The sequence below is a fragment of the Emys orbicularis genome, chromosome 14 (assembly GCF_028017835.1).
Source record: "Emys orbicularis isolate rEmyOrb1 chromosome 14, rEmyOrb1.hap1, whole genome shotgun sequence".
Classification (NCBI taxonomy): domain Eukaryota; kingdom Metazoa; phylum Chordata; order Testudines; family Emydidae; genus Emys; species Emys orbicularis.
The window spans coordinates 27,029,775-27,045,978 of NC_088696.1; the positions used below are offsets into that span (position 1 = coordinate 27,029,775).

Consider the following 16,204-nt stretch of genomic DNA (forward strand, 5'->3'; position numbering starts at 1 on the left):
AAGTACTGAAATATGACATTTGTACTGAACCCAAATGTCATAAAAATTTAACATTTTAGTTTGAACAGATGCTTAATTGTAGGCACTTAATGAACCATCATAAACTAAAAAAGATTCCTGATATGGTTGTAAGCCAGGCACTATACTGTATAATGGCAGGGATAAATCAAGGAATCTCAGCCTGATGATTTGGTAGTCACAATGAACAGTGTATAGCAGATATAAAAACAATGTGCTAAATTCCAAACCAATGAACTCTAAGTGCTTGATTTAAAAAAAATAGATTCTATTTAAAAATTAAATAGACAAAAATTATCCCTGTGAATGATGGGTGAGGACAAAAGTTGAGCAGCCTTCATGGAGGATTGTGGAGTTCAAAATTGGGCTTCTTGTTAAGCTCCTACAGAATCCAATAATACTGAAATAACACAGAGGGTCATAAAACCATAGAGCCTTAGTGAGGATTTTTAATTTTCTAATGGTGAGGAAGTTCTGGTCTCATCTACTTCCTCAATCACAAGGCAAAACATAAAAAGGAGGTGAGATTTGGGGTTGTTAAAGGTACAGGAGGCTCAGCATTCAAAACTGTTCCATAACATACTGCACACATGGTTCTTTCCATTTGCACTAAAAATGGAAAGGGGAGAGATTTATTTTGGTTACAAAAAATCCCCCAAGACTTGATAGGTTCTTCCCAAAGTTTCCACGGCTTCTCTAAAATGTCCTTAAGCCAAAGAGCTGAGCCTGATCTGCAAAGTTCTGATCTAGAGCTGCACTTCCCCAGAGTTTGAGGCGATTTGGATCTGATGTTTTAGTTCAAATTCATCTCTATCAAATATCCCTTGTGGAATGTGAGGTTAAATGCCTCTTCTTTGTTTGCACCCATTTCACATTGTCCCTTTTTCAGCCTTTGAACTGGTTTGTCAACAACCTAACATGACATGTTAGGAAGAGTTTTAATGACTGGTAGATGTTCCTAACATTGTTGTCCACAGCCCCATGATAGAGAAACTGCATAAATGTGAATCCAAGATTTTCAGTAGTTAACTCTTCCACTTGCAGCTGCTCAGATACCATCAGCTAGTTAAAACATAGCTAAAGAAGGACAGTGTCGAAAATCTTCCAACGTGGCCAACAAGACTCCCCAGGAGTGCTATGTAAAGAACACTGGGGGGAAATGAAGATTGCATGCCATGACTAGATTCTCTTATTAAGGCCAGGGTTAGTTATGGGGACTCAGCACCTTTCAAGAGTGCTCACCACTTTGCAGGAGCAAGCCGTGGACCAAATTACCTACCTCTGGTTTGCATACGGACATTCGAAAATACAGTGCTGATGAACAGAGAGGTGAATTGATTATTCAGTTAGTGTCTGTCTCCCTGACCCCAGATTACAGAAGTTAATGTTGCTGTGGTACGAATATAAGCGCATTGTGAATAGCTCTGCAAATTATTGGAAGGAAAATTAATAGGAAATCTATACACTACGTTTATTATTTGTTAAATGCAATATGCTTGGCGCTGTACTAGACAAAATCCAGAGAGTCCCTGCCACAAAAAGCTTTGAATTTAAGCATTATATAGGACATAATTCTCAATTCCTCTCACTTGAAAAGTTATCCATCTGTGTATTTTCTGAAATCTTTTATTCCATTTTTTTTAAAGGATTCAGCTATGGAATCACATGTTGTCAAAGTGCTCTTGATCTGCATGTTTCTTCCCCCTCTTAAATGAGTTATTAGTGGGAACTGAAGTGTCTGTTAAATCTAGAATACGTTAACAAAATATATATAAAGCTGACTTGTGACATGCACTTTAAGAAACGGTTACTCTGCATGTTTCCCAGCTTCTAGCTCCTTGATGCTCTCTGCCATGCTGTAGGTGGCATCCAATCAGAGAGACCGCCACTGAGGGCCAGGGAGAAGGGCTGCAGTTTTTTTATTTTATATTCCAGCTAAGTACAGGGAATGTAAGACAGTAAGGTGTGTATAGCACGAATAATGAGTTGTGCTAATTCACAGAAATTCATTTTTTGCCATCACACACTGCTCCTTTTTCTATAGACCAACACTTTGAAAGTTCATTTTTATATGTCATTTACTTCCCTGGGGTGTAATGCTTCCTAAAAATATGGCCATTTCTTAGACTTTGATAGAAAATTATTTATGTTAAAGCAGATTCATTATTCTGGACACACTGGAAGTAGAAGATTTTATTTTATTTTTTAAATTAAGGTGATTTCAAAGAGACACATTTGGAACATACAGCAAAGACCAATATTGTCAGCAGAGGCTGAACCTTACACATGGGTCTTCTGAGCACAGAAGGGATGTCAGGAGGTTTATTAAATGAGAGAACGCTAGTCTCAGTTGGACAGATCACTTGATTAAAAAGCACAAAGGAAAAACTGATTAAGACAACGAGGTTGCTGTAAGCAGTTACCCCATCGAACCCCAAAGAAAACAAAATCACATCTTTGTGGTGTAAAAACACACAGTAGCAATTAAAGCCACACAGAAAATATGAATGTGGGGGGAAGCCTGACAACTGGCATCAAGAGGTTAACTCTTCCATTCTTTTTAATCAGTAACTAGTTCTGTCATCTTTTGGTTCAGTGCAAAACCTCCCCAGAGAAGCAACTCCGTTCTTTGAATGTCCATAAGGCAATTAGGTTTTACATTTTTAAAACTGAAGGGTTTTACAGGATGAGCCAATTTATATGTTTCCATAATAAGAAAAGACTCAGGGCTACTGAAGGATCTATTACAAAATGGCTTAGGTGGTGCATTATTGAATCATACAAAGCCAAGGGGCTTCCAGGTCCCAGAGTCTTTAACAATCATTTTGTGGGAACTACCTGGGCAGAATACAGAACAGCTTCATTTTTGGAAACCTGTAAAGAAGCCATTTGCTATTTGGAGTTCCTTGAACACGTGCAGAACAAAGCGCTATAAATCAGAGGGTCAGGCTTGAACACAGGCAGCGTTTGGTAGAAGGGTGCTGCAATAGCAGTGGGTGGTTAGGTTTCCTAGTTCCTGAGCCTTTTTATTGTCTTAATAAAGCCGGTCAAGTCCCAATCATAAAAACAGTTGGGTGAATATAGCTGTGAGCAAAAATGGGTGATAGCTTTCAAACTGGAAAATTGTAACAGCTATATCTACCAATTAAAGCTGTTCCGTGAACAAATCTGATGATTAACTGGATATGTAATTAAGCCTTTATTATTAGTCTAATTGGATGGTTAGGGGAATTATTAAGGCTGTTAAGATTCTGTGCAGCAAGCTGGCTGTGCAGTACAGGCAATATGAAATTCAGCTCATTATTAGCAGGGCCAGGTGAACGTGTGAGTGGAAATTCGAGCCAGCCGCACCCAAACCTTTCAAACCTAGCCCAAATAAACCTGAACGCAGAGTTCACCTCAGCAGAGAATGCTGTGATATTCCACTGCAACTTGCATCAATTGGCCAAGCAAAGACTTGCCACCGGGTGGCAGAGTAAAGGGAGGAGATTCTCAGACACTGGCCCAGGACAGCCTCAGTCTCGGACACTAGGTCCTTGAAGTCTTGGTGGGAAGGAGCTCTTGCGACATAGAGATGTGGTCAGTTAAGAAGCAGCCTGCACCGCAGTAGTCCTTCTCCCTGAAGTGTGGAGAGGAGGAGAGAGCGGACTGAGTCCCAGAAGAGTCTGGCACTCCAAGACTGAGTCCCTGGAGCACAAAGCAAAGGAATGAGATTGGCAAATTTGCAGAATCTGAAACCAATCTGCGTGGCTGCCCGCAAAACCTGAACTTTTCCAGGCTCACTTAGCCCACGATCCTTGGTTCAACATTCTCCTTGCTCCATGCCTACACCAGCGACAGCACAGTCAGTGCACTTCAGCACAGACTCTGTGGAAAAGGCACAGCAAGCGACAAGCTGAGCATTAACGACAAAACGTATCTCCAGCCCACACTTTCAGCTGCCACAGCTAGTGAACAAGGGACTGCACTTTGGAGAAAGACAATCCTTACTTTTAGAATCTCTCAGTGGTAAAAATCACGGACCTGATTTCCCATTGCCTCACACCTTTTTTCATCATTTACACCCGTGCAGAGTGAGTGGAAAATTTCAACCTGCAAACATTAAAACTTTGCAGTGGTGTCAACGACAATACAAGTTGCAAGGCAGTAGAGAACCAGACCTCAGAATCCCTTGACTATGACAAGAGGTGCTCACCCCTCTTTGTCCACCAAGACAAAAAAATAATACAAGCTTACCTGGTGTTTGAGAGAGGAATTTATATAACATGAAGGCCAGTGGAATTATGGTTATCAAACAGTTATCTCCATTGGTCTCAATGAAGTCATGTCTGGTTATTGCTGTTGGATCAATATGATGCTCTCTAAATGGCCTGATAAATGCCTGTTGGTAGAAAAAAACAAGATTTATTTTAATTATTTTTGCAGTGGTCTTACAGAGTTTTTCCCAAGTTTGTGTGTTCAGTGTGAACACACAATCCATTTTCCTACCAATATGAAAAATCTTGAATTTAACAAAGGTTACTAAAAGTATGATTTTATCAATTAAACGTAGCTTGAGAGCATTAAAAAAAAAGTATAATTATCACCAGAACTCAAAGCGTTCACAGTGAAGAGGCTTCACGGAGCCCAAGGACTGTGGTTGGGTGATGGTGCAGGAATGCAGACGTTTTCCTAGTTTGCATACCCATCCAGAACCAGCCACATCCTACCCAATACAGCAGAGAAACCTTTAGTGTTATAGCCAACACAGATACGTAACACAGATGCCATGCCAAACACAGCAAATAGCTTTATGTACTAATAGGCAGGGGTATAACAAATCTAGAGGACAAAATGGGCCACATTTTAAAAGACCAGTTCTAATTTTTGTGTCCACAATTAATGTCAGTTGAGAAAAAACTAATTACAGTTAAGTGGGTAAAAATACAGCCTAAAGATAACAAGCCACAAGTAATCAATGGTGTTACATTGGAATGGCATGTGTGTGCAGAACACGTATCAATTCCCTAAGGGGTTGATTGTGGGTCTGGTATTCTTCAGCGTACATTAATATCTCGGATGACAACACAAATCTGAACACATAAATTTGCATATAACACAAAAACTACAAGTTACAGAAATCACAGAAGTTTGTGTTTTTGTTTGGATGTAAGTCCTAGCATTCCTGTATGAGAGCTAGGGATTGTTGTTGTTATTATTGAACAAGAACATCTTGGTGAAAATTTGCTACTGGAGCAATGCCTTAACTTGTGACCATTTAACATCCCAATTTTCTGTGGGGGTATATTCTGTTCAGACAAGACACTGGCACATCAAATGTCTGTGGAATGAAAATAAATATGAGATATCATTACTTCAGGAGACTGCGAGAACTTTATCTCCACTGCTACTGTTACAGGTTTCGGGTGTTCCTCTCCTATAACCACAGAACCGAAGCAACAGTTAGAAAAAGGTTTGCTTTGACACCTAGCTTTTTACCAACTCGCATGGTTGTGGAGGTTTTGTAATTATATCAATTCACACGCTAGATTAGCTGCTAGCAGGTTCATTTGTTGTACTGCAGCAAACTAAGAAAGTAAAATTGTGGGATGAAAGCAATCATTTAAAAAAAAAAACATGATAAAAATTCTTTTGGATCCCCACTTCTACAAAGGGAATACTTACACAATGGCCTAAATGACAACAGGGGTATTACAACTCAGAACAGAGAGCTCCCACTAGAAAGACTTTCAAATACTTGCTTTTCTGTATGAATATCATGTCACCAGATTACTGCTCAAATTCTCACAATGAATGGAATAATTTACTTTACAGAATATGCAAATTCTAAGTAAGCCAAACTCCACAAACAAAACTAAGGTTTACTTAACACAACCACAAAGAACCCTAGAGACATTACAATTACAACTTCTGCATTTGAATTTCCAGATTTAATGTCACACTTTTACAGCTACAAGATTTTACATTCTATGGGTACATGGATATTGACTGATACTACGGAACAAGTAGGAAGGAATTCATTAGAGAAAAGACAATATAAGAAAGATAGAGAAACTCTGGTACCGAAACTAGATTATTAAAAAAATAAGTTAACCAAGCTATAATTAGTACAATTCAACGTTCAAGCAAAGTGTATTTCCAACAAAAACTTGACCAGCAACAACATTACTTAGGCCTTGTCTACACCGGGAGCATCATGTAACGTACGTATAGCTACAATTTATATAGGAAAGCAGGCTGCAGCCAGACTGTGGTATGTAGCTACATGCAGCAGTGAAAAGCTCTGGCTGGGGAGAGGTAGCGGGGAAAAGCTTTGGCAGTTTTCCACTGCTGAAGCCTTTCTCTGTGGCGGGAAAAGGCTCCAGAAGCAGGATGCTACATGCTAAATATAAGAGCATAGACAGGAGAGGCACTGCTCGGGCATGTAGAGAGCCATATAGGGTACATAGCCTAAGGTTCTAGCATGTCTTTGCTCTACTCACCTAGCAGTGTGGATGGTGAAGCACTGCTTATTTATACCCATGCTTGGGGGGCATGCAGAGTCTGTACTCTTTATGCCACCACAAGTGTAGGCATAGCCTTAGACAGATATAGAACATCAAAATATCTCATTGTATTGATGCTCATGAAAAAAAAGCCATACTAATCTCTTCATACTAATTCTCCTTCTTGTCTATCAAGCACCTAGAACATGTTTGAGGCTGACTAGTGAACAAATAACCACTCAATACAAATAACCATAAAAAGAAGACTATCCCAAGTAAGGGCGAGTTAATTTGTGCTTGAGGTATAAACATATCTTGGATCAGTTTTCCCAGCAAGCACTATAAGTTTCCTCTGATTGTTGCTAATCATTCTATTTATTTTAACTGCTATATTTTTATAAAAACAATGAGGAATCCGGTAGCACCTTAAAGACTAACATATTTATTTATTTATTTATTTATTTTTATAAAAACTCTTAGAATCTTGTACACAAAATAAGTAATAGATTTGTGTGTGACAGTCACTGTTGCTAAGTTAATTATAACCGTATACTGAGTTCCCCCAATACATTGTTTTCAGTTACTAGTAGACTCTAAAAGGAAAACTGCAGGTGGACAAATGCAGTTTTTTACTTTTTAGGGCCCTGATCTAGCAACTGACCACACACCTGCACAGATGTGCACCCACACGGAACCTCACCCATTGCAATGGGGCTCAGAGAAAGAACAGCGGTGTATCTCCATGTGGTCAATTGCAAGATCAATGTCTTAGCTGGTAGGAAAAAAATTCTGATTGGATGAAAGACAATTTTTACATTTTGATGACAAGTTTATCATCTCGTAGAAAAATGTATTTCTTAGATCAACTTTCCAGGACACAAAAGTGAATTTGAAGACTGCTATGTATCTTTACAAGATGGCATATGACTTCAGAGAAAAGAAAATGATCCCAAGAACCTTGAAAGAAGGAAACACCATTGGTTTGAAGATGACTTATGGAATATTTTGTAAAATTTCTCAGGAGAAAGGGAATCAAAGCTGCTTTTTCCCCACATATGAAAAAGGATGAAAACCTGTCATTCATCAAAGTGGGCTGCTGAAAGAAACAAAGAAAGAAACTCTGCAACATTTAAAAGATTGCAAAAATTTCTGAATGTCATTAGAAACACCACCAAATGTATAGTACAGCACAAATACACCTATGTATGCATAATGATAGAAGCAAATGGAAGGGAATAGCACCATGTTGAGGTTCTTTCATGGAAATGGGATTGCAACACATGTCCAACTCTAAGAGATAAATCCCATGCTTTCAGACCAAATGGGAGTCCTGCACATGTAAGGAGCTATTTGCTTTCAGGAGGATCTAAGAGAAGAATTTTACATGGCATTTCAACCATCTGTATCCACAAGTGCTTGAAAAGGGATTCTATGAATAGTGGAACAGCAGTGGAACAAACTCCATGAACTGAAAATACTGCCAAGCAGCAAATAGTGACTTTTTAAGTGGTACTGTAGTTGCCAGCTCATTAACAAATAAGATAATGAATATCAATTGCACGAAGAATATTATTTTTATATTATTTAAGATTATTATTTGAAAGCTAATGTATATAAGTCCGTAACAAGCATTCTGACACTAAGCGCTGCTCCACACAAAATAAAAACCTGACATATATCTGACCAGTTACTAAATTCTAACCCTAATTTTCACGTATCCAGGTGACGCAAAGGGCCACTTTAGGATGGAAGGTCGAGGTGAAGGCTGGGCTGAGGCTGAAGGGGCGCTATGTTTGCTGAGACTGGTGTGTGGGCGTGGGAGGGGAAATCTCCTGCCCTGGGTCTGAGGTGAGGCAGAGCAAGCACTCCATCATAAAACCTCCTCAGCTTAATCTCCCTTTTCTTCCTGGCCCTGGTTTTAAGGGCTAAACAGAAATTGTACTTCTGTGGAACATGTGTTTCTCCTAGAGAACGAACGCACCAGGAATGCCAGTCACTGACTAGGATCACCTCTTAGCAAGTGAGACAATATCAGAACCAGGGCTGGCTCCAGCGTTTTTGCTGCCCCAAGCGGCCAAAAAAAAAAAAAAAAAAAGCAGCGATCGGTGGCACTTCAGCGGCAGCTCTACCTCCGCCGCTTCATTCTTCAGCGGCAATTCAGCGGCAGGTCCTTCCCTCCGAGAGGGACTGAGAGACCCGCCGCCAAAGAGCTGCATGTGCCACCCCTTTCCGTTGGCCGCCCCAAGCACCTGCTTGTTGCGCTGGTGCCTGGAGCTGGCCATGATCAGAACCCCGGTGATCTCGGCATATCTCCGAGCAGAGGGAGAACCTCCAAGAAGGAAGTGGGGGGAGGAGAAGGAGAGGAATAAAGACAAGGCACAATCCTCTTACAAAAACCAGCAAATTCAACAATACTAAACACTAAACTAATAAAACTAACAATTAACTAAAGACTAGTTGAGGCAAGCTTGACCAATTGAAGTGGGCATGCTGGATGCGCCGTCTCAGGCCAAGGTGGTTGAGAAGGCACTGACGGAGATTCATCCATGCAGCCCTATGTAGCCTTTGTTGCATGGCACGAGAATGAGTAGGGTGTATGAGTGCGCCTAACGGGCATTACTACCGAAAATCTCCAATCGAAAGCACATACACACTTGACATGGAGCATCCATAGGGACACTACTCAAAGAACTGTCTTTTGGAAAGAATGTCCCTTTCTGGTAACTGATGCTTTGAAAGCATAAAACAATCTAGCCTTAGACCTAGAAAGATCCTACATTACTCAGAGATTATGGCATTAAGAGATTTTGTTATCTGGTGTGTAAGAAGCAAGGAATTTCTCAAAGAACTTTCAAAAAACCCAGTACGTTTAATTGGAGAAATGTGTCAATTTATTTTCCTGGTATGGCTAATAGGGTAGTAGCACTTTTTGTTCTTGCAAATCTCTATATTCATTATGCTAAGGAAGTACAGAAATCAATCTGAGAAAAGAGAGCTAATGGAAAGTATTCAATTAAACACCAAACTGTCACCATGAAAGGGCACATATTGAAATGATTGCTTAATACAAGAGCAATGATGCTGATGTGAAGTCCTGCAAGTTACAAGCAAACACTGATATATTTTCAATAGACCTTTCTCTATGGGTGGATTTCAGAGTTCTTACACTTCCAAAAGGAAGCATGAAAAAAGTGAACAACAAGAACACGAAAGGAAACATAACAAAATAGCGTTCATTTGTTTGACTAAATCGTCTGCAGAAAACTGAAGACAAAATTGATTTAAACCAAGTAATTATCTGGAATTATACAATAAGAAATTTAAAATACTCATATCCTCCACAGCTCCTCCAATGGACGGATAACAATGCTATTTATGTAAAGAAGATGTATAGTAGCCACTTAGCAGAAGATGAAAATAGTTGCTACAAAAGGAAAATTATGTACTGAGGCACTATTAGAACTATACCACCTCCTTCTAAAATAATAGCATTACTGCACTGGCTCTGGAAGAATGGATGGATCCGTGTCAACACTGACCACCGGGCTAGGAATATCTATCACACAGCAAATGATAAAAATGACTGCTAAGACTATCCTCTGAATAAATACATAAATTTGGGAATTGTAAACATGTAATCTGAATAGCTATGCAGGAGTCAAACTGCAGCAATAAGCTAACTGGTAGCTATTCAGTCGGAGACATAGCTTCAGTGTGTTAAAATAACTAATAAAATCTCTTTGCATTTCTTTTGACTAAAATACATGGCACACGCAATGACAATAGTTATGAAAAGTATGAGGGCACAATGCTTTCTGGCCTTTGCAAATAAAGGATTTTAGCCTTTAAAATCTTTTAGAAAGGCCATTCAGGAGGAAGATTTTCAAAAGCACCTAAGAGATTTGGGAGCACAGTCTCCACTGACTTTCACTAGGACTTGTGCTCCTAAAGCTCTTAGGTAGCTTTGAAAATTTCCCCATTAACTACCCTTGGGAAGTAATAGGCTAGTTCCAATTCATTTTTTTTTAAGTAAAAAAGAAACAGTAATTTGCATTGTTGGGTCCCAAGGCCCTTTTCCCTGTTTACTTGAGTCATGTTGGGTCCCTGTAAAATAGGATCTGGCTGGTGCCCTGAGAGGATGCAGGTGACACAGTGAACAAACAAATAACCAAGGAGCTGCAGGAGAAGTAACCACCAAGGTAAGATGTGGTAGGGGGACAATCTTGGTAGGGCAAGCAAAATATACAAGTGACACTGTGCTGGCAGGAGACTGAAATTCCTCTTGTAAGACATAGCTATGTGACAAAGAGCTGTATTTGTTAAAACACTGAGATTTCCATCCTGGAATCTGCAGGATGGGTAGCTCCAGAATGCTTCTGGCTAGACGGCTAGAAAACGGGTCAGGGGAGTGGACACCAAGAAACTACGCTGCACCAGAGAACCCTGGGAAAAGATTGTGCATCAGCACCTCTGAAAACCAGGCCCTAATTTAAAATGACAAGTTAGAACATTTTGGTCTCCAAGTCCATCTTTGGGACCAGATTCCTTCTATAATTGCTCATCTCGTTGTTGGCACCTGAGTCAGTATATCAGCCAATTAGAGGGCTAATTTCCCATCTGCAATAGTATTGTCAGTGCATGTGCACTTGTGTGTACAGAATTCTGGCACTAAATCATAGACCTTCACCCTGGGCTGTGTGTCCAGTATTACTTCAGACTAATCCTTTGCTGCTTCAGGGAGAAGTCTGGAAAGATCTTTTGTCCCTTTGTTCAATGTGTCTTTCATTCAGGGAAGCCGGAGACCTCTCTCTCCTTGTCTCTGTTTGATGTCAGTTTTCCAATCCGATTGCTAAATGATGCCTGCCTCTGCGCAATGACTTCAATGGGAGCAGTAGGAACTTAGTACTTCTGGGAATCAGGCCCCCTTCCTTTAGGTTCCAAAACACGGATTTAGGTGTTAACCTTTAGGCACCCAAGTCTGGAATGTTCTATAGCTATTTGCCTTCTTTTAGTTTAACTAGCCTGTTATTGAGTATCAGAGGGGTAGCCGTCTGAATCTGTAAAAAAGCAACAGAGGGTCCTGTGGCACCTTTAAGACTAACAGAAGTATTAGGAGCATAAGCTTTCGTGGGTAAGAACCTCTGTTGCTTTTTAGCCTGTTGTTAATTAGCTAGATCCTAAATACATTGTTATGAGCAGGAAAATGGTTCAAAAATAATATCCCATCTTTTTCTGATAATATTGGTATAATATTTCCTGTAATCTGATGTGCTTCCCCAGAGATATTAGTAAAATTAATGGTTGCAATTCTGGCACTATATAAGAGAGAAAGATACACCCTCAGAAATGGGTAGATTGACATTTAAGCTTCATGTGTTTGTATAGTCTTAGTATTACAGCTTCACTGTAAATTTCTTTGCTATGGAGATTGTTACTAATATGTGAACAACAACTCTGAGGGTAAGCATTCTACCTTGAAAATGAATAAAATATAAACATTACAGGAAAGAAAGACCTTGCAAGGTCAACTGTAGAGCAAGGGCAAACCCAGAAGCTACACACAGAGGCATCAAGCTGCAGTATGTGTGGTTCACAGGCAGGACTCTAAGGAAACTCTGAAAACAATGGGTCAAAGGAGAAAAGGGAAGAAGTATTACAGCATCAGATAGGTCATGGTCTTAGCAGCTCAGCAGCAAGAAATATGTGAGGATTGCTGCGAGTATGAGAAAAATCCAACCACTTTGCCAGCCTCTCAAATACAGTCTCAAACCCGTCATTGTCTTGTGACTGATTTTTAAAGAAGGAGGTAAAAAGTGCTTAGCAACCACAAGCTCCAAACATAGCCATGAAAGGTCAAAAATATGGTATAAAAATAATCACCTAAATGTAAAGGGCAAATTCCCACCCCTCAATCAAGAACAGTTAAAATAAATGCACAGTTCAGTCTCAACTATCCAACCTCAGGTTATCTGAAATACCAGGTTAAAAACCATGGTACAGCTCTTTCATATAGTTATGCACAATGCATTTCTATCCCTTTCATACAAAAGCCTATGTTCCCAAAGATTTAAGAAAATTTGGAATATAATAGGGCAGGGGGGGAAATCAGGGTTGTACTGCAGAATTTAGGAATAACAAGTTATTTTTACATAAGCTTTTCATACTTATCTCAAAGCACTTTAAAAAGAAAAGCAAATATAATCTCAATTTTACAGATGTGGACACTAAGACACAGAGAGATAAAGAGACATAATAAGTCAGTGGGAGAAACAGAAATAAAACCCAGTTCACCTGACTCTCAATCCAGTGTCCTGATTACACTGCCTCTCAGTTTAACAGAGATATTGTATACATTACACACACACACACACACACATTCAAAATATAAGTAGCTTGATTTTGCAATAGTGGTAAATACCCAACCACTCCCACTGACTTCAATATTCAATTTTACCTTGGCCTAAGGACTTTAGGGACTTGAATTCAAGGGGAGCTGTGAATGCTCTGCACTTTTGAAAATCTTGGCCATTCTCTCTAGCCTTGATCATACACACATTGCTCCTTCAATACATTCAAAATGCAGCTGTTAAAGTCATCTCCCTTGATCTAACTGATGAGCATGTCACTCCCCAGTATGAAATTCCTTCACTATTGCATCAGATATAAGCTCATAATCTATTTCAAGGCTCTGCCCATTCCTAGTTATCCACCTATATCAAGTTTAGCACTACCCCCAGACCATCCACTCCATCAATATTCCTTCTCATCTCCAGCCATCTGATTCTCACAAAGACACCTGACCTCCATGACATCTGCCATGCAGCTATCTATGCAGGTACATTAAGCTAGTCTGCAAGGGCCTCTCCCATGTCCAGAATTAAGACCCACTTCTTCCATCCTTCCTATCATGAATCTAGTTGACTTATATAAACATCTTATCTCTCTCAACTTCTTGAATGTCTGGAAAATACCTTAGAGAGACAAGGTGGATGAGGTAATATATTTTATTGGACCAACTTCTGCTGATAAAAAAAGAAAAGCTTTCAAGCTACACTGAGCTCTTCTTCAGGTCTGGGAAAGGAACTCAGTGTCACAGCAAAACACAAGGTGCAACCGATTGTTTAGCATAAGTAGTTAACATAAAGTCTGAAGGACTTGCCTCTTCCACCAACAGAAGTTGGTCTCACCCACCCGCCTGTCTCTCTAATATCCGGTTACCAACACGGCTACAGCACTGCAAATGGAGTGCTACCAAGTAGCTAAATATAAATAAATAATATGCATTTAAAAAATTCACCAGATAATGTTAGACAGGACTGACTTTAGATGGAGACCCATAATTAATTTAATTGTACCATTTCTGCTAAATAAAAAGGTAAAATTATTTTAATTACAAAACACCGCTAGTTACATTGTTACATATTGTTCTTGGCTGTTGCTAAATTGCAATTAATAATTTTGAGACTAGTCCTTTAAAATAATCCACTCTTTCTTAATGAAAACTAGAAGCATTCATATATTAAAAATTCAGATCAGAAGTCAGAGTGGAAAATGAAAACAAATATGCACACAAAACCTAATATATCTCTCATATATATGACCAAACTTGTTGAGATCTAAATAGTGTGTGTACCTTTGTGTAACACACATACACATGCTCACACTTTATTTATCTGTATATACCTCAGATGTCACCACTTTTAGCCCATGCCTCATTTATGTCTATTAATATTTTGTTTTGTGAAAGAAAGGCATATATGCTATACCACATACAAAATTAAGTGAGGATAAGATGGAGCTTTTGTAATGTATATCATACGAATGGTCTCATCAACCCTATTACATTCATATTACTAAACAGCTTCACATATAGTATTTCAATGACCTGATTACGTGCCAGATTTGGCAACTGTGCACACACACACACACACACACACACACACACACACACACACACACACACACACACACACACACACACAAATGAAGATAAGATGGATTCTTTTGTCAAAGATATATTTGAGATTAACAGCAAGCTGGCAGATTGAACGTGTTACACTGCACTGAGGCAATTACTGTAGTAGGTAAAGCAAGTGATAAAAATTTATTTAGTACAAGGCTGATATTCATTAATCTCATTAAACCCCATGTTAAGGTTGTTTAAAGCACTGTAGATCTTCTCTGGGAAGGTCTGTTGAATCTATGACAGAAAAGGCAGACCTGCATAAATGCAGTGCAAGTCTCCGTGGACTATGACATTTCTATACCTCCACAGGGAGGCCAGTATTTTAGATTAGTTTGGTTAGCACTGCAGATGTAGCATGCTGATTTACTAAACTCTGATGCAAGTACCAAAAATAATTAGCGTATCAAAGATCACTTTCTTTCCCCTCTTTTATTAGTGTGCTAAATATGGCATTGTCACAAGGAAATAACTTATTTCACTGATGTTCAGACACTAACGGCAGACTTCACAAAACTGTACGTTTCTAATAAGATCTGTTTTTTTCCAGTACTGATTTTTTTTTAAATGAACATATTATTATACAATTGCACAAAAGTCACTCAATTACACCCCTCCTTCCACATATCTCAGTATAAGGTACTAATAAGCATTTCTAAAAATTAAACAGTTACTTTGGTGCTCCGATACTATAGTAATAGGCACAGTAGAAATACCTAGATTTAGTGCAAAAGCTTTTCTGAACTGCATTTTATGTGTCACAGATTAAACTTGTTCAATGGATAACCTGAGCACTAAATGCTTTTACAGCATTCGCTTTATTAAAAAAATAATTCTTATTGGGTGGGTACACAGAAAAATACTCTCTTTGAAACAAGTTAATTTCTTCAGTGTTTAAGTGAGATCCATTTCTCAATACATAAGAAAGAATGAACACTGTCTCAAGAGTTTTGGTCAAGGTTCCCAGGTATTGCTGGTGGATGGGTGCGTAAAACCAGAAAGACACCCACAACCCTTCCTAATTTTTTATCTTCAGAAAGCATATTAAAATGATTTATTTCTGGTCTACTGCTCATATTGAATGCAAGTCAACTTCTCCTTACCTTGCCAATGACAGGGATATCAACGGAACCCCAGGTATCAGCTCCCCAGTGAACCATGCCTGAGGCAAAATCAGCTGTAATAATTCCAGCAACTGGAAATAAAAAAGAATGTTAACAGTAGAAGCTAATCTACACACTGAAGTTACATCAACCACTTACCCTATGCAGCAGAAAAAATTAAAAAAAAAAAGTCACTGATTTCCAAATGCAAAAATACTTTTTATGAGACCACACAAAACTAGCAAAATTCAGTTTTATCAATTTCAATTAAAAGAAATGTAAAGTCTCTATTTAAAAACATATTAAAAAGCTGCTTCTGGAATCAGGCAGAATCAGAAATCAGTTTTACATATAGAAATGCAGCAAGTCAGCAGGTGCCAACTTCATTTTAATAGTAATCCATTAATCAGTTTTTAAAGGTTTCTCTATTGTAGGTTTACTTAACCCAACCTAGCACAAAATAATGGGGTTAGCCGAGTGTTTCTCCAACATTTTTTCAACCATATTCTTCCTTATCTCTCTTTCTCTCTCTCCCTTTCTCTATGTGGCCTGTACAGTTTCGTATCTTCATTGAAATACCTTCCAGAAATGCCTTTTATTCCAGCAACATAAGATGGTTCCATTGTGCTGAGAGC

At 39.0% G+C, this 16,204-nt stretch overlaps 1 protein-coding gene across 1 annotated transcript in view; it reads right to left on the bottom strand.

Annotated features, from left to right (window-relative positions):
* LOC135888929 (plasmanylethanolamine desaturase 1-like) overlaps positions 1–16,204 on the bottom strand; it is a 73,642-nt gene that overhangs the window by 6,231 nt on the left and 51,207 nt on the right. Inside the window, exons 3-4 of the mRNA XM_065416728.1 lie at positions 15,570–15,661; positions 4,255–4,399 (exon numbers count right to left, since the gene is read on the bottom strand). Coding sequence (XP_065272800.1) covers positions 4,255–4,399; positions 15,570–15,661 — 237 coding nt within the window. The remainder of the gene's footprint in view (positions 1–4,254; positions 4,400–15,569; positions 15,662–16,204) is intronic.